This window comes from Mustela erminea, chromosome 7, assembly GCF_009829155.1.
Source record: "Mustela erminea isolate mMusErm1 chromosome 7, mMusErm1.Pri, whole genome shotgun sequence".
NCBI classification, from domain to species: Eukaryota; Metazoa; Chordata; class Mammalia; order Carnivora; family Mustelidae; genus Mustela; species Mustela erminea.
The window spans coordinates 77,805,530-77,828,516 of record NC_045620.1 but is presented as its reverse complement, the minus strand read 5'-3'; the positions used below and the strand labels follow the sequence as shown (position 1 = coordinate 77,828,516).

The 22,987-nt window shown below is 37.2% G+C and overlaps 1 protein-coding gene across 5 annotated transcripts in view; it reads right to left on the bottom strand.

The window, feature by feature from the left end:
- The window catches only part of VRK2 (VRK serine/threonine kinase 2), a 119,045-nt gene that overhangs the window by 13,662 nt on the left and 82,396 nt on the right, over window positions 1-22,987 (bottom strand). For 3 of the 5 annotated variants that reach the window (XM_032352188.1, XM_032352189.1, XM_032352191.1), the window contains 5 exons: window positions 21,836-21,968; window positions 12,179-12,299; window positions 9,833-9,891; window positions 5,474-5,640; window positions 164-325 (listed from right to left, as the gene is read on the bottom strand). In XM_032352188.1, coding sequence (XP_032208079.1) covers window positions 164-325; window positions 5,474-5,640; window positions 9,833-9,891; window positions 12,179-12,299; window positions 21,836-21,968 — 642 coding nt within the window. Of the gene's footprint in view, window positions 1-163; window positions 326-5,473; window positions 5,641-9,832; window positions 9,892-12,164; window positions 12,300-21,835; window positions 21,969-22,987 lie in introns of those variants that run through there. The other 2 variants (XM_032352190.1, XM_032352193.1) reach the window with 2 other exon arrangements.

Below are 22,987 nucleotides of genomic sequence, written 5' to 3'. Positions count from 1 at the left end.
GGCTGCTTTGATTTTATCCACTGGATAGGATCGTTTTCTGCCCTTTCTCATTTAACAAAACCATACAACCTTGGCCCTCAGGAGAAAATACAATTTCTTTACTCCCATAGGGCATATTCTAATGCAACATGAAGGTAAAAAGAAACAACAAAAAGCCTCTCACCTGAACTGTCTCACTGCTAAGCAATCCAGTCGGTGGCTCCACTTTTCGTACTTTTCTCCCTGTTAAGCAGGACTCAGCACTTCTCTCACTATGGATGTTTTTCTCTATTAACCTATTTTGCATCTGATTGACTTGCTTTGTGGCAGCCTTTAGAGAAACAACCTGTTGATAGAGAGTAATCATGTATAATGAAAACTTTTGACACTTGTTTAAAAAAAAAAATTCACATCCAGATTCTTGAAAATTCTGAACTTGCCAAGGTTTGTAAAAAGGAAGAAATAAAGAGGAAACCAACAAATGGATGTTATGGAAAAAATATAGAAGTTGGCAAGATCCAGACCTTTCTCATCAATAGTACAAGACCAATTAAAATTAGTGTCACTGTTGTACGCTCTTTAGAAATTATCTTATTGAAAACGGCATTTTTACAGAAAACTGTCACATTCTCAAACTGCACATGAATTCATTATTAACCTTTGCTGGGAGTGGATCCAATACATCTTTTTAGTTTAAATTCTTATTAATTAGAATCTTAGTTCTCTACCATTGAAGTGAGCCTAATTAATGTGAACGTATAAAAGGAGCTTATGATGTTGCTTACTTTTTTTATACAGGTAATTTAACCTTTCAGCAGATGAGTCACAGTTCATGTCACCTAGTACTGTGAACCAGTATCAGAGGTTAAGTCCTACAACAAGCCTGCTGTCTCTGAGGTTTCTTTTTCACACCACGGTGTTTTCTGGGGGATGACTGACTCTCAATAACCTTGAAGTAGACACGGAAATAGAAGGGCAGATCCCACAATAGAGTTGGAAGATTGAAAGCCACAGTGAAGACCCTTATGTGAAGTATTTGCTCAGCAGCTTCGTGTTTACAGCAGCTGAAAGTGCCATCACCTTTTTTCATGGGTTAAATAGGGGGCAGAAGATAGGAACAGCACAAGGGGAAATAATGGAGTAGCCAGTGCCAAAACGGAGGATGAATTACATTGGCTGGGCAAGCAGAGCCTTAATTTGTAGTCTCTCGATTTTTAGCTTCTATTGCCAAATGTGTTCACTCCTTCCCTTTCAAATATGCTGGTGTTTTGTGGCTAGGTCTAAGCTGTCACAACACCATTCTTTATTCACCCCTCCTCCTGGATTCCAGCTTCTCAAAGGAGAGCAAAGTCATTGCTTTTCAGTAACCTGACAACTGGAATTGTTCCCTCATCACTCAGGGTTTCTTTATTTTCACCACTCGACTCTCCCAAACTACTGGAGAAATTCGTGTGGGTAACCATCTTCTGAGTCTCTCTCCCACTGAAGTCATCTTGGTGATAAATGCTCATCACACCACAGGGTGAAACAAAGGGTTTCCCAAGGATGCTGTACACCATTCATCCTAATAAAAGACTAGCTTGCCCATCATCGTGAAAATGTGTCTCATGATATAAAGGCTTAGTTGAGATACTAGTTGAGGTTTTTAAAGCCTCCTGGATGCTAGGCACTTTAGGTAGAACGGTTTTTGGCCTGGGAGCCTCTTTTGTACAAACAAAATTTGATCTAATATAGTCAGTCCTCCGTCAGGCTTTCTAGAAGAGATGGTGCCTCTTGGATCTGCTGTCAGTTGGCTAGATGGTTAGGTTGTGCTGCCATAAGCACTTCTAGCTAATAAAGTGATATCCAGTTTATGAAAAACTTCTATTTCTAGGGAAACTTTTGAAACGGTAAGAGCGGAATGGGATGCTTAAGTTTTACTCTCGGTTGTGAACAGAGGTAAAACTCTTCTCAAATACATAAGTAAGTACAGGAAACACTCTGGGCATCTCACATAATCAAACAAAATGATACTGTCCAAATATGGGTCATTTTCAAGAAAGTGGCTATTCAAATAAGGCATTTTTAATTTAATCTTCCACCAGCACTTCACGGTATTCTAAGAAATCAGGAATACTCTGGCCTCCTAAAATTCAGTAAGCCAGCAATATGCTCAGAGCTGAGAATTTATACTCTCCTTTTCTCACACAGAAATATGAAGACAAGCTTAACAGAATTATTTTGAGAAGGCTCAAGAAAGAATTGTGTAAATTTTTAAGTACAATGCAAAGATTACTACAACCAATAATAATATATTCACCCCTGGATTTGCTTTAGGAGCCTCAGATTCAGGGTAAATGAAAGGACAAACTTGCACTTGTCTGAAATGTAGGACAGCTTGAATGTTTCACTGTCCTACAGTTGCTCCTCTGTCTAGGTCGAGCATTTCGGAAGGATGGGTGGCTCATTATGCCCAGGTCTCTGTGCTGTTACAGCATGGACTCGGGTATCCCAACACCGAGGGAGATGTGATAAGCTGATCAAAGGGTCCACTACTGGCTCTTGAAGAAACAGCTATTCAAGGATTAAATGGAGGTCTTCAGTAATGCTGGTTTTCCAGCTTGGCTTAGCATTCATTCTCATCTGGGAATTCTAGAGCTTCAGCTCACCTCAATAAGCGTTCTTACTGAAATATGGTTTCCTTCAGTGAATTTTGGACATTAAATCCCAGTGGAAGGCATCAACAGACTGTGGTAGCCCTGATGATAGATTCTTCTAATTTGACAGTGTTACCTCAGGAGCCGTCGGAGCTGCTAAAGAGTGATTTCAGTTACACAGACCATCATTTTGATTGAGGCAAATGCCCCCAAAGATTTGCTTTTGAGGAAAAAAATATCAGTGTCTCTCCTGTCTTGACAAAAATTCATTTCCAATTTAACTCTAGTAACAGTATTTGAGGACTTGTGCAAGGCAGCAGCTCAGTTTACAGGAACAGTTTATGATGCCTAGTAAAACCCAGCATTGGAAAAATACCTCATTTTTCTTTTGCAAAAACATGCTGTAAGTTTGCCAAGATTCTTATGGTGATGTGGTATTTTCTAGACCTAACCAAAACATATTTTTGTTAGGAACACTAAATTTAAAAGGCACAACAATTATACTGAGGGTAATAACTTGGACAAATTAAACATTTATAACTTTCTTTTGAATACTGAATAATATAAATATTTTGTTTATCTAACTCTGTATGTTTTCTGGCTCACTGACTTGTTTTTAAGTGTCTTTGTCCAAAAATTTTAAGTCCAGAATTCATTCAGTATTCTATTAAATAACTAAAGTAAGCCATGTTTGAGGTAACAAGAGATGTTTTTAGTTATTAGTAAGGGATTCTGTCTGTGATTAAAAAGAAAGAAATTTGGAACCATGTGATTGGTGCTCATTCCGGACCTAAAGTGATTTTTGTTATGAAAGTAGTCAATCAGAGAAACTATCCTATACTTCTATCATTCACGGGAACTGAGTACATAACAGTTTACATTGTCATATTTTGCTTTTAAACATTGTCGAGTCTGATTATTGCAACATTACAAAATCTGTAAACTTTAAAAATAAAAATTCAGATACTTTGGGTTTAGCCACATGGTGAACCCATTTTTATGACTATTAAATACATTTGTGCACTTAAAATACTACAGAAGTTAAGTCATTATTCAATAAATATTGATCTGCTGTGGAATATACCCTCAAATCATCTTACTGTCTATACACTGGGGCTGGTCATACTGTTAGAAATTAACTAAGGTCTTAAGAATGCACATTATTCTTTGTGTTTTCTTTTTACTCATAATCAAAGTGCTCTAAGCAAAAGGGAAGAATAAAATATTTTTGATTGAGGCTCATTGGAAAAATACACATTGGAAAAATGTTTTATGTCTATTATCTGCATAAAAATGGTTTCACAACAAACATCTTTTGCTTTTGATGAAACTGAAAATTCTGGTGAATAATAATTAGAATTTTACATCAGAGAATATAACTATCAGTTTTTAAAATGGCTTCCTTTATATTTAAATTAAGTTTATGAAACTGAAAAGCTACGAAAAAGGAAAAAAAATCTACTTAAATTAGTGTAGATTAAGTGGTGACCATTATTGCAAGGGAAATACTATGTTAAGGAAATGGCTCTTTGTTTTGTTGCAAAAGTGATAAAAACACAAAAGTCAATAAAACTGTTAAAATAAGTCTCAGTAATTACCAAGATCAAAATCCACTGGCTTTTTATTAAACATGAACTTTTGTTCTGCCTTCTGCAATACGTAAATAGTGCTGACAATTGGTTTGTGAGGCATTTGCTACAATAAAATGTAATTGTATCATGAGAGAAAGGTGACAATCAGGAGATCATGAAAAAATTACATATTCTCACTGGTAGTTAATTAGCCATGCAAAACCTCCTCAAACAGATATTCTCTTCTATTAGGAATGATTACTATGCAGGCCTACAGATGTCAATACCACAGTCATTCAAATACTTCTTTCCCTACTAATTGAAGGTTGTAAAGCTCTGGTGCCAAGGTTTTGCTTCCAAAGAGCTAATTTATGACTAGAAGGATATTTTATGTCTTCAGTTGCAGCAGCTACAAAATTCAGCAAATCAGAACCATCTGTGCACTGATACTTGACTCACCATTCATCTCGCAGCCTATCAGTCACATTAGTTTGCATCCTGCATTCTTGGCTCGTGAACACTTGCGATGATCCAAAGTTCATAAGAAATATTAAAAATGAATGGCATCCTGACCCTACCTTATTGTACACGCATCAGGAAACCCCACCACCACCACCCACATCTTTTGCATATGGACCATATCAAGGAAGGACTGGACGCTTGGATTCCCACCCAGTAAGGCCGCTCACAGCAGTCTCAAGTTGCCCCCACCCTCTGAGAAATGTTAAGTCCTAATTCTTGTATATTGTTTCAAGTTCTATTTTTTTAAGTTGGTGTGAGCCAGTCAGTTGGAAAATTACAGAGTAAAGGATAAAAAGGTGTAATTTAAAAAAAAAATTGTAGATTGAAGTATTAGTACACACAAGTCATCTAGTTAAATTTAAGAGTATCACTATGATTGCCACCAAATTATGACCGAACTGGTAAGCAAAACCAGAGGGAAGTAACTAAAGAGATCTGAAGAAAATCAGCAAATAAAGGTTCTCATGAGTAAAGTCAGATTAGCCTTTAATCTGACCATGGTCATATCTCTGTGGCCTCAGTCACTGCTTTCTTTCTTTAACAGTACACTAAATTGGCTATGGCTCCTCCTGTTTTTCTCTAGGAGACAACAGGTCAAAAGAACTTTCAACAAAATTTCTTGGAGCTGAGTGAGGAGAACTAGTAATTACATATAATAAGCAAGAAACTGGGTTGTCAGACTCCTTTTGAGACCCCAAACAACTTCATTTGGTAGAAAAGCTTCAGAGAAGGTAATCCTAGGGTCCCAGGGACTAAATTACTTACTTTTTGATTGTCTGGGATATGCACATTTGCACCCTCTCCTCTGGTGGAAAACTCCAGTGGTCCTAAAGGTATTCCACCTGGGTTCAGGATTTTCTTGAGCATTTGATAGTTTGGCTTTTCATGATATGCCAAATTATGAGCACATACCAAATATTCGGCTATTTCACCTGTGAAGTGTTAAATTTTTTTAAATGTTACTCATAATGGGCCAAGAATTGTCAAGGTTCTAGTGTCATCAAAACCTCTCTATTCTCTTACACATGCACACAACACACATCCTGAAGAAACTATGAGTGAACACTTTGGTGAAAAGTACTTTTCAAATGATACCCCAAAATGACTGAAATACAGTGACCTGGAGATGTGACAAGATGGGAGAAACTAGTAATTTTTTACATATCTTTGTTGGTATGTTTATTTTTCACTAATCAAAAGAAGCTAATTTTTAAGATTATAGTTAGTGATTTTGACTTACGGAGTGCAATTACTAAGGACTACATGAGTAATATGATAGACCAGGCATGCTTCATACTTCTTTTATGTTAAAGTTTTAAAAATTCAGTTACAAACAAGTGTCACTTATTATAAACCTCCTTACTTTGATGGAAAAAAATATCACTGTAAATTTTAATTCAGGCTTTGATTTTGAGATGATACTAGTACATTTAGAAATGGCCTTGAATTCTAGGTTTTTAGCCATGACTAATTTTAGAGTTCACCAGACCTCCCTCGAGCCCTCCATCCTTAGCCAGCTGGATGCCTTCACTTGTGTCATCCTCCTAAGGACAGAGCAGAAGGATGCGATATTGCTACTTTTTTCTTTCTAATGTAATCTCTTCCTTAGAACTACATAGCAATCCCCCCACCCCGGCAAAATATGAATGAACTCTTAAACACAATTAGACTTAGTGACCCAAATTTATAAACATTGCTGCCTTAAATGTAGTTTTGCATTTTTCAGGTGGAGATTCAATCTAAATTCAGGATGAAAGTATATGACAATACCCGATGCTTCTTAAAATCTAGCATATTTTCCTTTCTTGCAGAGATGTTTAGCTACTCCACAAACTAGTTTTTATAAGCTTTCCCGTTCAAAAACTTATCACTCACACAGACATAAGTACCTCTTACTTTCTCACTAAGTTGATATATCCCCGTGGCTGGGAAAATCTGGGAAGCTTTGGGGGTTGGCAGGAGTGACTTCCTAATCCTTCCCTTCCCCTCCAGGCCCATCTCCATTAAAAAGGGAACTGCAGACAATGACTTTCACCCCCTACAGGGGAAAAATTCCAAAAGGAACAGTCACCATCCCTTCCTCTTACCAAAGTTAAAGTGACCATTTCATAGCCCATTACCCACAGCCATGTTCTAGGACCATAAGGCTACTGTGGCTAAAATGAGAACTCTAGGCTCCAGGGTTTTTGTTTTTAGTTTTTTGGTTTTTGTTTGTTTGTTTTTCCTTTTCTTCTGGATACAGCAGCAATTATGCAACCTAACTTCCTTCCTTCCTTCCTTCCTTTCTTCTTTGTCTAATGTTGTAAGGTGTATCACATTCTGTTATGTAACATTCGATCAACCACATCTCTGTTAACTAGTAAATGGTATGGCTTTATCACATTTGTAACTCCTGTTTCCAGAAGCCCATTGCAGGCTTCTGATTCCTGATGGGATAAAAAAGATTACGTTACATTTACTACCATTTTCATGTAAATATTCTGTTGCTCTTTGGCCCTTTTGAGATTGGTAAACAAAGTTTGGTATATGTCATCACAGTTCTTAACCAAAATATCCCCAGTGGAGAAGAGAGCTGAGTATTGTGGGAGAATTTTTGCAGGTCATGGTTAGAAGACCATGCAAGATTCCTGGAGTTCTCCCAGCGGAAGGCAGCTGTGCTGCCAAGTCTTCTTGGGTCCGGGGCTTGGAAAAATGAGGTATGGGTGAGGTAGGAAAGGGAGAAAAAGACAAGCCCCTTCTTGGGCACCTGGGTGGCTCAGTTGGTTAAGCGACTGCCCTCAGCTCAGGTCGTGATCCCAGGGTCCTGGGATCAAGTCCCGCATCGGGCTCCCTGCTCCAGGGGTAGCTTCCTCTGACCTTCTCCCCTTTCATGCTCTCTGTCTCACTCTCAAATAAATAAATAAAATCTTAAAAAAGAAAAGAAAAGAAAAGCCCCTTCTTATAAATTCATTATTATCAATCCAAAGCTTGGACTACTGTGATGTATTACTGCTTTAAATGTTAGCCTTCCAAGATCTGGATTTATTAAGTGTACTTTTTAATTTACTGGCTTATTTCTGGAGCTATAAAACAAATGCTTTGAGTAGTATGAAATTATGATATTCTTGAATCATCTGCTTTTAAGCTAATGAAATGTTAAGTATCATTACTATCACCTCAGGAGACAGAAACCTATGCAACTATTACTATAACACGAGCTGGACATGCATATTGGAAACTTTTTGGTGGTTTTATTTCATCAACAGCCTTAGTAATAAACCGTTTTACACACTGGATTATCATGCTTGTAGTACCCACTCCTAAGTACAACCAAGAGATCTTCAGATAATACTAAAGTTTCAATGTTCCGTGCTTTAGAAATAGAAATCTGCATTTCATAAAATAATAGGATGGACCCAAATAAATGGTTGGTACTGAAAATGGAGAACCTGGCCTTCCTGTCATCTCTCATTGTCGCTCGGATCTTCTTATCTCCAGTAATAGAAGGGTCCCAGAATATACACAGGCCCACAAGCATTCATCTTGTGCAACCCAGGGCATCAGGGCTTTCCTTTCTATTACTGAGCTGAACAGTTACCTTTTGTGCAGGAGGGGCAGAAAAGGTAAGGGAGATACACAGAGAAAACTTTCTTTGACATCTCTCATTTCTCCTTTTTGCTGTCCTATTGAGTAAAACATAAGCTGTATAACTTAGTCCAAATGCTGATAGGCATATTAGCCAAAAAGGAATACTGGCATTTGGACCAAGTTACTTAGTGCAGTTACAGAAACGAAAAGCATTCTCATTCCCAACAACCCCCCCCCCGCCCCGCCCCCAGCCAAGGAGAGCCCCTCCTCTGTCAGAAGAGGGACCACAGGAGCTGGGAAGCTGGAGGCTCACACGGGGGCAAGCTCAGGACTTGGAGGAGGAAAAGCAGAACTGCTTTGTTCCTCTTTCGTTTCCCATGGAAATGAACATTTTGGTTTCTTGTCAAAGAAAGGCTATAAATATAAGTTCAAGACGATTTAACTCTACATTTAAACTCTCAGATGGAAACTGATGCTATTTGACCTTATCTAGAGGGTCAGTGTACACATTCACTTTCATAAGTCAGCTAAAAGCTAACTTTGAGATTGCCCAATATAGAGAAAACGAGATTCATTCTGCTTATCTGTCTCTGAGAAAAAGTGAGCCCGACAGCAGAAGCTGCCTCTTTTCTATAAGACAATCGAACTCATTTATTAAATTGGTGAACAATGTGCCATGAGTGCATATGCAAACGACAGGCACCTGTGAACTTACTATTTTTACTGATAATACTGTCAATTAAAGAATTCCAAAACGATCCATACTAACTTGAAAGAGAAAACCATTTAATGAAACATACCTTCAAATCCCAAGGTTATATGACTTTGCCAATTCAAAATTTGTTTTGCTGGCTGTTCAGAGTACAACCCAGGTTTAAACAGCATTCTAGTGTTCAATGATTTGGTTTTTTTAAATTACTGACCGAAAGTAGTCCTTCCTTAGATCAACTTTATCTTCTTTCAACAATATACAAAGGGACAAAACCAGAATGTCATCTCTATAGGCACTAGATACAGTTGATGATTAAACCGAGAAGTGAGTTGGGGGAAATCAGAGGAGGAGACAAACCATGAGAGACTGCGGACTCTGAGAAACAAACTGCGGGTTTTGGAGGGGCAGGGGTGGGGGTTGGGTGAGCCTGGTGGTGGGTATTAAGGAGGGCACGTATTGCATGGAGCACTGGGGGTGGTGCATAAACAATGAATTTCGGATCACTGAAAAGAAATAAAATGGAAAAACAAAAACCCAAAAAACCTGTGTAGGATTCCTCTCTCCCTGCCTCTCCCCCACCCCCCGCCCCATGCCCAATGCAGTCAGCAAAGCCTAGAAGACTGCCTAAATATTTTCTCGTAGCCTTCGTGTGTTCTAATGTCAAGAGAGGATCTAAACGTTCTCTTCTCAGGCAATTTACCTGTAACCCAGTGTACAGAGTTTCCTCCCACCCCCACGGGAATGGGAGTGGGTGGATTAAGCAAAAACTGTAAAACAAGACTGACAATTGTAGAAATGTGGTGACCACTAAATCATATGGGAGAAGGTGGTAGAATGTGACTTACGGCAGCTGCTTCCGGAAGGAGCCCATTTAAGCACTGACTCAGGAAGCTCATCCAACAGACTAAAACAAAATAGAGTAAGATTCAATGAATTTGTTTACGATCCTGTGATTCACTGTCTTGATTAGGAAACAAAACTCAAGTTCTCTGTCGGTCGGTCACCTGTATTGTCATGCCTTTAAATATTTTTTTTTTCACCCACCTGGAAGGGGAAAGAGGGTAAGTGGAGGTGGGGGAGATCCTTCAATTCTCATTGACCAGTTTTATATCAATTAGCTAGAAACTGAATGGAGATTTATAGTATAAATGCTTTCATTCAAAGTCTGGACATGCAGAAATGTAGAAGCAGGGAAATCTATCGTGATTTTTTTTTTTCTTAAAAACAGGATAAAAAACATAGGAAAATTGTATCAGGATTTTCAGGAGATTCTTTCTCAGGTACTTACGCTTGCAGAGGGGCAAATTATTTAATTATTTATGTATACTGTTCTCCATTGGGCAGTGTTTTACGCTATTCTATGATTCAATGGGTTAACAAGTAATATTCAAACCACAAAACAAACAAGAAAAGTCATTATTCTAATGCCTTCTAGTGCTTTAGATGAAACAAGCACAGTTCTATTAATTTGCTTCAGCCACCAGTATATAAACATGCAACTAAAATTATTGATAGGACTGTCTGACTGACAAACTCGGGCACAGGCAGAATTGCAACAAGAAATGCACTGATCTGGTGTCACCCCACATCAGGAAAATAAAGGGCATGAGGGAGATACGGTATCACGGCCGTATATGCAAGCAGGCCCTTACGAGAAAATTCAGAGTGCACCTTCTTAGAAGTTGAATGACTTACGATTATACATTACTTACTAGCCGAAGTTTAAAAATGTCTATAGTTTACCTTAATTATAAACTTCACTACATATTAACTTTATTGCTTAACAGATTTATATTAATCAAATCAAAATGAAGATATTAATGTAAGGGTGCCCAAAATATAAATGGAAGTTATGCTTATTAGCATTATATTTTATTATTTTGCATGATACCCTATTATCGTATTTGAATATACACATGTAGGCATATTCTTTAGCTATCAGCACAGAATGCATCTATATGTGAATATGGATAAAAGACTAAAACAAATCACAGTTGTCTTATTAAAAGAGAAAAATACATAAAATCATCAGAGTTAAAATCCAAGTCTTTAAATATAGCACATTATTCAAATCAGGTGAACTGAGGTGAAAAACTGGATACTGAGATTGTTTATATATGCCCATTACTGTGCTTTGACTTGACCCATATATTGAAAAATGTTGGTTAATACGAGCACATTAATCACTGCAGTAAATAACTGATTAGATGGTTCTAATATTGACTTATATAAATGTGTTCGTTTGGGGCAAGGGGCTGGGATGATCAAGATTCCAAGCGGAGAAATACTTCATATACTATTTCGGTGTTTACAAATGTAAACTGTACTACTCCGCATCTGCAGGCTAGGCCCTCTGTGTTAAGAACTGAGAGCACAGTGAATTTGAAGACTGCTTTCTATGGATCAGCTCGCCTTTTGTAAATTTCTGTTGTGACTCACCTTACTTCAAACACAGCTGCCTTTTCCAATCGCAGTATTGTATCTGCGGACAACTACTGTTGAGCATATCTTAGTATATAATGAAAACTGGCTATTCTGAGCGGCATGCGATTGCTTTCCTGTAGGCTTTATCAGTGAGAAATTAGCAAAATAGTAACATAATCTGTTCTGTCTGACCTAGTTCTCATGCTAACACATTCTAAGTGATAAAAATTGAATGTGGAATATTAAAAGCGTTTATGTGGCTGCAATATTATCTCTAATAGGAACACCTCCTGTAAAAGTTTTGTTTCTTCCTTAAGAAACAAAACACACTCCCTCCAAGACACAGAATTAAAAGGTAAGTTGCTCTCACTTAAAAAATACAAGCCCTCTCTGTCCCGCCTCACTGTCGCTTCCCACAGTTAACAGCAATCACACCCAATGCAGACTACCTCCGCGTACTTGTACAACGCTGATTTGAAACGACCCTTCCTTGAAAACACCACCACCCAGAATTTAGCTCTGGAAAACACCGCGTAAAAGAACAAACACTTCACTTGACATTCCACGTCACAGCGCACGTGCGGGTGACCCCACAGGTGCTATCTTCACTGATGTGAAGTTGGTCAGGCGTTTGGTCTTTCAAAAAATGTTTTTCAGATTTCAGAAATTTGCTTTGATTATCATACTGGGTGAATGGCTAGTAATGCCCTTGAATGTGTCCCTTCCGAGGCCCTACCCTCCGGGCTGGAATACCTGCAAATGCGTACTTTGTTTTAGCAGTTTGCACGGCCACAGGGTCCCGCAGGCTCCGCTCCCAGGGCAGCCCCCCACAGGACCAGCGCAGCAGGCAGTAGCCGAGGGTCTCAAGGTCACTCCTTCTGGACAGGGCTGCAGGGGGAGGAAGCATGGAGAGAGAAACAGGAGGGACAAGCAAGTTTTGAGACCTAGAGAAATCACCAAATGAACTACTGCTGATGAAATATGAAAAAGCCAAATGGGCAAACGTGTTTTGTTTGTTCAGCTGGATGAAAACTTAGACGCCTGGGCTTTTGGCCGCAGTCCACAGACAGGCAGTGACTTGTGGCTGTTGAAAGTAAGGGTCAGTTTCCTCGCCTCCTCCAACTTCATCCTTCCTTCGTCTGGCCTGTCACATGAACTTGATCTCCATGGCCTCTGACATGATCCAGACAACCCATAACCTGGCACCGACACTTTCTCAAAGAGCCAAGCAGTAAAACAAAGAAATAAATGTCTGCGGCTAAATTGCTAACATATGTTCCAGGAAGTCCATGGGGTCTGCACTGGTCACGCGGAGACCCTCGGAGTGCAGACTAAACATTGATGGCCTTTCCTGCTCCACTCCCACAAGGAGCACTGAAAGCTGGAAGAATATGACAAAACTGCCATCTAGTGTGCAGGATGGAAACACAGGTCTGCCTCAAGAGTCTGCAATTAAATGGGAAGTACGGGATAAAAAAACACCTACTGTTTTTTGGGCACAGTGTTCTTAAAATTTTAACCAATATTTTTAGATATAAATAGTGCTAAGCTGAAATTCTGGTCAAATAGCCTGAACAGAAAAATGTAACCGTGAGATGATCGTGTGCAGGGGTAGCTGGACATAGATCTAGAAGCCACACAGAGACGTTCAGAATTCAAAATAGGATGGCTTTTCATCAAAAAATACAGAACATTTTCAGGCCACTGTAGATGCCATTTATATCAGACAATATATTAAGTGCTGTAGACTAATTTTATCATGATTCTTGTGTTTTTTCAAGGTGTCTTATTTGAAAAGATAGTGGAATCTAATGTAAAAGTCAAAATAGAACAACTATTATTGGAATAACAATTAAAGCATTAATGAGATCCCACCAAATGTAATAACCATTCCAAATTGTTCTAAAACAATAGGCCGGTATTTACATTTCTGCCCTTACTTGAATGTTCGTCCATCTGTGGGGGGATATAAAATCATCTAAGTGCAATGTGTGGCTATTAAACCCGCTGTAAATAGGTATCCTATTTTATTATCTTTCATTAAATAAACTCTGAAAAGTCTCTCTGTAAACTTGGTTTTTAATTTAAAAAGTCACCTAAGAAGATGTGAGCACATCGTAACTACTTTTGGTTACCACACATGAGTTATTATAAAAGCAGAAGACAAGATGAGCCGTTCCACAGAGTCTATCCTAACTGCTATTAGAGTGTTGGATTATTAAAGGCCCTTCAATCTAGCAGAATGCTACAGTCCCAGGGGCACCGTCTGCTTTTCTCACAAGCTTCGACAATGTCCTAATGCAAGACTTGGCTCTCCTATTAAAATAAAAACACAATCTCTACCATGCTGTTTGGTCCTGATTTCTTCAGTAATAAATCTCCCCCTAATAATGGAACGGCTCCATTTGCACAGATGTGTGCACAAGTTCCTTTTCGATTATGGCAATTCCTGATTGCCACCACTTAAAAAAAATTCACATCCTCTAATTTTCAAAAAAAAAAACAACAACAACAAAACAAAACATATTCTGGCACCTGTTTGGATGACATAGGCTACACACAAGAGATTCTTTGAGGAAAAATAATCAGAATTAAAATGGAAAAACCTTTCCAGTCACTTCCCCCCTCCTCCAACGGAGGGATGAACGGATATGAAGCTGTAAGTAATGACAAGTCATTTAGACTTCTGAAGCCAATCTTTCATAAACTGGTCTTCATCTGAAATAGCCCCTTGAGAGTTAACTTTACTTCACTATTATAGTTTGGTCTTATCTACTTAATATATATTATCACATTTTTCAACCTTTATTTTTTTTATTGCCCATATATATTGATAACTATGGTTAGGTAAATGTTTTACTACTATTTCCATTAAAATACATGTAATGCTAGAAAAAAAAAATCCTACAGTCACTCTTTCCCACCATTAAAGAGAGACCTCTCCCTGAAATTCCCTCCCAGAGAAACAAACTGCAAAGTTCTGTGTGTTTTAATGATGTTCAAATCCAAGACTCTACCAATGAATTTAGTCTTCTTTCTATCTACTGTACAGAGAAGTCATCTTAATACCTGTTAAACTAATTAAAAATAAATATTCTAGATGGCAATATTAGCATCTCCGTTTATGTGTAATTAACACAATGAATTGATCATATACCTTTAATTGACTTTAAACTACATCCTCAAGACATAGATGATATGACAAAAAGATAATAATTATAAAGCCAGGAATTGGGTATTTGGATATGTATTATACTAGTCGATTATTTCCTGTGCATTTGAAAAAAAATTAAATAAAATGGTAAAAATAAAAAAATAAGGATTATATTTGAAGAGAATGATTAATATAGAGCTATAAAAATCCTTTTAGTTTGGAAGTTGAAATATATTATTAACTATTTTGTTTCTGTAGAATTTGGTCTCTGTGTAATTTATTATAATACATAAAGTTCTTCAGTTCAATTTGATAATTAATGTAATCATTAACAGTAGTATATTTTCACATAGATTTCCTAAAAAAAAATCAAACTCTTACTTATGATGGTACTGCTTAGAAATGTAGCATGATTTAGTTATTAATACTTTTCCCCTACACTCCCATGTTAGTTTTAAAACACAATTTAGCATCTAGCTTTTATTTAGCTTATTAATGTGGAGCAAAGCAAATGACTCTTCACTGAAAGTCTGTTGTGTTCTCCATTGTTCAACAATTTCTAAATTACAAAGTACTGTCAAGAGTAACAAGAGTTTAAAAAAAAAAAAGACATGGGTGGGGACTTGAATTCTATCTCATTAGAAACCAGATTCCAGGAACAGAGGATACTAGAATGCTTAATTAAAATAAAAACAACTGACATGATTTATGGATCTGCTACTGTGCCAGACACTTTAACGCTTTTATATTATTTCATTTAATCATTCTAACAATAATATAAAGTACTATTTAAGCCTGTTGATAAATAAGAAAGTAGAAGCTCAGAGAAGTTAAGCAACTTGTTTAGAATCACGAAGCAAAAACTGACAGAGCTCTGCATTGTAATCCAGATCTCCATCCAACAATTACTTTGCCTCTCCCCTTAGTTTTAACACCATTCAAACTGCATTACATAAACTACTTGTATAGTTAGGGGAGTACTTGAGGCAGGAATTTTAACTTAACACACCAAAAGACATATGGTTGTTTGGCAGGGAATAACCAAGGTCTGAGGTGCAGCACTAACAAGACTATCCATGCAACTGTCCTGTCACCACACGGTTTCTTTGACAATGTTTCATTCTGGGCCACCTGGGTGGCTCAGTCCGTTAAGTGTCTGCCTTCCGCTCAGGTCATGATCCCAGGATCCCAGGATCCCAGGATCGAGTACCACATGGGCTCCCTGCTCAGCGGGGAGCCTGCTTCTCCCCTGCCTGCCGTTTCTGCTGCTTGTGCGCGCGCTCTCTCTCTCTCTGTCTCTCTCTCTCTCTCTCTCTCTGACAAAGAAACAAACAAACAAATAAAATATTAAAAAAACCAAAAACCAAAAAAAAAAACCCTATTTCATTCTGATAAAGAAGGGTGCCTGGTTAAAACATGACTTTATCCAGTGTTCAGATGGTACACTGGATACCATCAGCTCAGCTGGTCAGAGAACAAGAGAAGCTAACTGAGAGAATGGGTCTTTATTCTAAAGACAAACTGGAGTAAACATATCTGGGACCAGGTCACCAAATGGAATGCAACAGACATGGGGGGGGGAAGAAAGCATAAGGGTTAATCCCCAAATGGATCCGATTATTTGCCTAAAGTGTTTTCTGTTTAGTTTTATTTTTATAGAGAGTAATATGAAGGATGAAGGAAAACGGGATTTGGTAGGAAATAATACAGTGAACTTGAAAACTTCTGCCTGAAGAAGACAGGACCGGAATGCTCGAAATACTAGTTTATACGCCCTGAAATGACCTAAGAAGGGAGAAAACGTCTGACTGAGATGCTCACCTGAAGAATGGTGACTATGTGCAGAACAATTTAGTTTACTCTTCCATTCCCGACTAATAACTTATGTTACTATATTTTGTGACTTAAGATGTATAAAGAGCTGAAAAATTTCACGGTGGCCACGATTTATTACACTTTCAAAAAGGATATTAGGAAAACAGAATGCAATATGTCACATTTCAAATAAAACATTAAACTCAGGTCTCTCTTATTCTTTTAGTACCTTTAAAATTTTAAAACTTAGTTGTTCTCTTTTTTAATGAAACACTATTGTGTGAGGCTTAGGTATAGTTATTCAACAGAGCAAAGGTGTTTTTGTTTTGTCTTGTTTTGTTTACTTTTACTTTTATGTACCCATTGCGGCCCTCCCCTCCCCCACCATCTCCCCTCTGGTAACCATCAGTTTGTTCTCTAGAGTTAAGAGTCTGTTTCCTGGTTTGCCTCTCTTTCTGGTTTTTTGTTTTTTGTTTTTTCCCTTAGCTTGTTTATTTTGTTTCTTAAATTCCACAAAGGTATCTTACATTTGGCCAATGTGCATTATTATCTCAACCAAATAGTTCAAGACCTATATTAAGGCTTTAAAAGTCATGGCTGAATGTCAAAATTGGGTTATGCCATGTAGAATGAATAGTGTCTTCACTACTTTTTATTTATAGTCAACCAAGGACTATTTTTAGAAGTAAATTTACCTAAAAATAGAAATCAATGGTTTGATTTCTGACTATTAACAGGATTCAAGCTTGATCATTTACCTTAATATCATAATTGAAAAATGGGTTCCCTTTTTTGAATTATTGTTTGAGGAGACAAATATTGTGTAAACTACATCATTTCCTCAAGTTTGGTAACATGAAAATACACTCTCAGTTTATTTCACATATATTTTGTAAGCTGGAGTGCTAGATTAGAGTGAAAGGGAACTGTGCAAAAAATAACACAAGCCTTGGATTTCATCTACCGTAGCAATTGGCAAAAAAAAAAAAAAAATAAAATAAAGTATATATCTCTTTCCTTGATACTGACTATATTACACAAACAAATGGACATTTAAAATGCAATTTAGATATCATATTTTATGGTCATCAATGATGTCAAATTAAAACAGGTATTATACACTCAATGCAGAGGTCTGAAGTATTTAAAAAAGCTCAATATGTTAAATGCAGTATATCTCTAGAGAAATTAGGTATTGACTGCATGCCTCAGTGAGTAGAAAAATCTACAAAAATCCATACCACACATTGATCCAAATATTGCTTTTTAACATTACTAAGAATGTAACAAATTTTAAAATAGTACATTTGACACAGATATAATTCTCTTTAATTATCAGGCAACAAGCCCAAAATATGTCAATGTTTATACACGTTAGTTTTTATGAAGAAGAAAAAATTAATAATAGAAGAGAGAGATAAACCAAATGTATATTACTCTAATTTTACACTAAATGAAGCATTTCAGCCACTCAGAAAATACCTCTAGGTCATACAAGAGAATTGAGTCTGGAAGAATAACTGCAATTCTGAAAAGGCATACAGTCCCGGGGACGGTCGTTCCCCGATCTGGCCATCTCTATCTATCTCTATTCATACATTTTGGTTTGTAATGATACAAGCTGCCTTCCTTCTACATAAAGTTGAACTAGAAAATGCTAAGGGAAACTGGTGATTGGTACCTTCTACAACTCCTTCATTAGAAAAACCCAACTAACCCACAGAAGAATGAGAGTTGGCTCTGGTTTCTGAGTACCCACTACAGCAAGTAGGAGAGATGTGATAGGTGAATGGTCTCTGTTAAGTGGCTAATTCCTTAGTCAAGTCTTCCACTGAGTCTTAAATATTTCCCTGGGCCTGACCTGACATACAGCAACTGTGTTGACAACTGGAGGTTCTATTTCCTAGAGATAACTTGTTTTGCTCTTTATGTTTTCCTTCGCATTATCTTTCTCACTATTTATTTGATCTCCCAGCTGGACTGCTATAGAAAAGATTTTTCTGAGATTAAACTACATAGTGACTGTGCTGAAAGTAAACACGTGAATATTTATGAATCTGACCTTCTACATTTAACTACAGGATTTATGGCCCTGTTTATTCTGGTGTCTAGATATGACTAAATGATTATTTCATTTCTAATAAATTCCTAAAGTAAAATGTTTTATTTTGGAAAGTTAAATGCAAAACGTTAGGAATGAATGGCATTCAAACATTTGAGGATATCAAACCCTTCACTTTATATATCAGACTGAATCTGCATATCAAAACTTCAGCAAAGATACATATTTATATGTATTTATGTATGTACCTGTGTTTATGCACATGCATGTATGCACGTATGTGTATATAGTGGACCCTTAAAAACGTGAATGTGAATTGCCTGGGTCCACTTATATGCAGATTTTTTTTACAGCACTGTAAATGTATTTTCTCTTCCTTGTGATTTTCTTAGTAACATTTTCTTTCTCTAGCTTACTTTATTGTAAGAATACAGTATGTTATACATATAACAGAAAAAAAATATGTGCTAGGTGCCTGGGTGGCTCAGTTGGTTAAGCATCAGCGGGCAGCCTGCTTCTCTCTCCCCCTCTGCCTGTAGCTCCCCGGCTTGTGCTCTGTCAAATGAGTAAATAAAATCTTTAAAAAAAAATGTGTTAATTGGCTGTTATCTGGTAAGGCTTCTGGTTATCAGTAGGCTATCAGTGGTTAAGTTTTGGGGGAGTCAAAAGTTATACATGGATTTTTTTTTTTATTAAAGATTTTTATTTATTTTTTTGATAGAGATCACAAGTAGGCAGAAGGCAGGTGGGGGGGGGGGAGAAGCAGGCTCCCCGCTGAGCAGAGAGCCCGATGTGGGGCTCGATCCCAGGACCTTGAAATCATGACCTGAGCTGAAGGCAGAGGCTTAAACCACTGAGCCACCCAGGCGCCCCTATACATGGACTTTTAACTGTATGGGGAGTCAGCACCCCTAACCCTTGTTTTCTTCAAGGTTAACTGTATATATATGTATATCTATGTAGACATCTGTATCTACATATAGGTCTAAGTAGATAGAAATATACCTATAAGTTTAGTGTAAATTCTATTTTAAATGAAGTAAGGGAATCTACTTTTTTTTTTAAAGATTTTATTTATTTATTTGACAGACAGAGATCACAAGGAGGCAGAGAAGCAGGCAGAGAGAGAGAAAAGCAGGCTCCCTGCTGAGCAAGAGCCCGATTCGGGGCTCGATCCCAGGACCCTGCAATCATGACCTGAGCTGAAGGCAGAGGCTTTAACCCACTGAGCCACTAGGTGCCCGGGAATCTACTTTTTATAAGAATCCTGTGAAACCTTGATAAAAATGAATTATTCACTCCAGCATACAACTTTCTAGCAGATACCAAAAATATGTAATATAGGCACTTCCCTGAACTGTCTTCCCAGGAAGTAATACCATCTTTCTACCATCATTCTCAGTTCAGTCTTCTCCCCAGAGACCTAGCATGGTGAAATCTACCCAACTCGTCAACATGTGTTATTATTTAGGGAGGAAAAAAACTTAAATGGACTCCAGAATAAAAAACGGTTTAAATCGTTCATGAAGACAGCACAATGAAAACACTGCCCTGAACAACGTAATGACTGTAGAAGACGTTTAGAATTACCATAGTCCAAACACTGATTCAACTCACATGTAACAATTCTACTTCCCATTCTGCAATGACAATTGTTTCTTAGCACTTTTAATATAATAGTTAATATCAGAGAGCTTCAGTATGAGAGCTATCAGTTATAGTAATAAGGGGCCCAACCATAAGTGAATGTCATTTAACATGCCTGGGCCAATGCTTAAGAATCTGTATGATGAATTTCCAGTTATACTGCAATGAAAAAAGTATTTCTGGGTTTTTGCAAATTCTTCCATACTAATAAATCTGGCTTTCACTTGGAGTGAAAGAACTTTAAACTGAAAAAAAAAATGTATCAGTAAGCATTCGACTCTTACATTTCTTAATTAAAGCTATGTCCCATTTATATCTTTAAATGCTCACTGACTCATTAACAATGTAAATGGTGAAAAATTATACAATATTACTAAATTTCTTGTGATCATTACTTTTCCAACTCTCTTGTTCTTGGAAAAAAAAAAAAATGTAGTGGTTCCCGTTACTCTGATCAGGAATATAAAGAGTAATTTCCACTTCAGAAAATTTAACCTATGATTCTTCCTGGAAGGAAGGTATGCAACTGACACACCTGTTTCACTTTTTCACTGGCTTACCTTACACTAGTGTGGGTTTTAACTGCTCTGGAAAATGATCAAGACCCCCCACTTTATATGGCCGATGGTCCTTTTAATAGAAAAGGCAATAATATACAGTTGTTTGCACCAACTAAAATTCATCAGAAAGTATCAGTTTAGGGTAACAGTTCAACAGCCATTAACAAGTGCAAATGTGGAATTACCTTTTAGTGACACGGGGTCCTTTCGAAGCTGTTTTTAAATTATTTTTATGGTTTAGTATATTTGAAAATACTTATATAAATAAAGTTTACAAAGAATATAATTTTGAAAGGCAAACTTTTTCAATAATCACCATTTTTTTTTTTACTAGCATAACATTAGAATTGACTTTTTGTCTTGCTGACAGAGCAACTAAGAAAGTACAGTTGCATTGACCATATTGATTGTGAACAAAGCAACCATCAGTGGGACTCTGCACCATATATTTTCAATATTGACCTCCTACTTCCTCTTCCATGGCTTTCTGGGTCGGCTATTGGATTTGGACTGCAGTGTAATAAACAGCTAAGGTTTAATTAATGGTAAATGAATACAAGACATAGGTTATGACTTTAACTAATTAGGGAATTGTTGAATTAAGTCTGCCTTGGAATGCAAGGCAGTACAATCAATATCCAATAAAAGGACTATGTATGTAATTTACCTGCAAATGTGTTTCCAATACCATCAAAGTGAGTTTAAATAAGTAAGATATATGAAAAGCGACTAGGAGAGATTTCCACAAGTTAACACTTTATAGTTTCAGAAGAGATTTCCTTATTGTTGAGAGATGGTATCTTCTAAAACTCTGATAAGGACCAGGTGAAAAACAGGAATAATTCTTCCCATGTGCACCTTTACCAAATCTGTAATACTAGTGACAGCATACAAATTCACTTGCTGACCTCCAAGTTTAACCTATACAAACTACTGATTTTCTGCCCCAAATCAGGATCAAGTTTTGCTTACTTGACACCCTGTTGCACCCTTCTCACTTTTCACAATCTCTGTCTCTTCCCTCTGGTAGAAGAAATATTCGTTGACATACAGGAATTCACTACTTTCAATAAAAATCTTGGCAATGTTCTTACTCTTCAAACTGACTATGCAAAGGTCATTTCATGGGCCTTATTACTCTTTAATCATTTTTCCGAAATAAAATTAAGAAAAAGAAGAAACCTACCTACTCCCTTGTGGGCATCCACGCTGGTAAACTCTAGTGTCCCATTATGGCCTTTTCTAGGATTTTCCTGATACTGTTTGTGGTTCCCATTGGGACAATATCTGTAGCAAAGTCCATAATCTGCAAGATAAACCTGGAAGACATGAACAGAGAAATGAGTAATGCTTTTGTCCTCTGAAAATATAACCTTTATAATTAAGTCTTAAGAAACTGATAGGTTCAGAACAGCCTCAGATCTACATTTTATTAAACCAAATGGTGCCTCAGGATAAAATATATACAACTGGGGGCCATAACAACTTTCCAGCTTAAATCCTTACTTCATCATGGGCATATCTTGTTTCTGAGCTGACTTAGATTTTAGTCCTTTTTATTTTACTCTAAATTCTCTTCCCTCTAGGTGGGCATCTAGACATCATAAACTACAATAGATTGTTTTTTTTTTCTTTTAAATCCATATTCATACAGCTTACAAGGCCTGCCTTTTCTTACAACCCCTCCCTTAAACATAAACATGTTTTAAGCAGGGAGGGGAGAGGAGAGCAAACAATCTAAAAACAAAAACCTAATGTTATAGGAAACTCCATTAACAAGAAGTATAAAAACAGTGAACAGACTATAAGAGGTAATGACTCTTTAAAAACAACAACAACAACAAAAAACCACCACCATGTTGCCCGTATTTAAGATGGAACATCAATGCAGTACTTTTGGCCTTTCAGACCGATCCATATCATCACTGTTATCTTTGTAAGTCAGTCAGAATTGCAAGCCGCGTCTCCAAACAGAATATAGATTGTTAAAAGTCAGATGGCAATTCAAGTGAATTTTTCTCAGATTACTTTTGGAGAGAGAAAGAAGGGGGAGAAGTAGTTTTACAGATACAGCATGCCCTGAATAGGGAACTGACAGGACTAGACATTCATCCTCATGTGTAGCCAGAATAGAGTAGTTCCCAACTACGGTACCAGGCTCCTTCCCAAAACAAAGCAGTTTAAAATTCTTAAATGTGTTGTTTCACATGTATTTCTTTAAAACAGGGGGACTGAGGCAACATTTCCTGATACAGCTTCAAGACAACAGAGTACTGCAATACAACTTGTGCTTTAAAATATGATACCTATTAAAAGAAAATTTAGTGTTGAGTTTTAG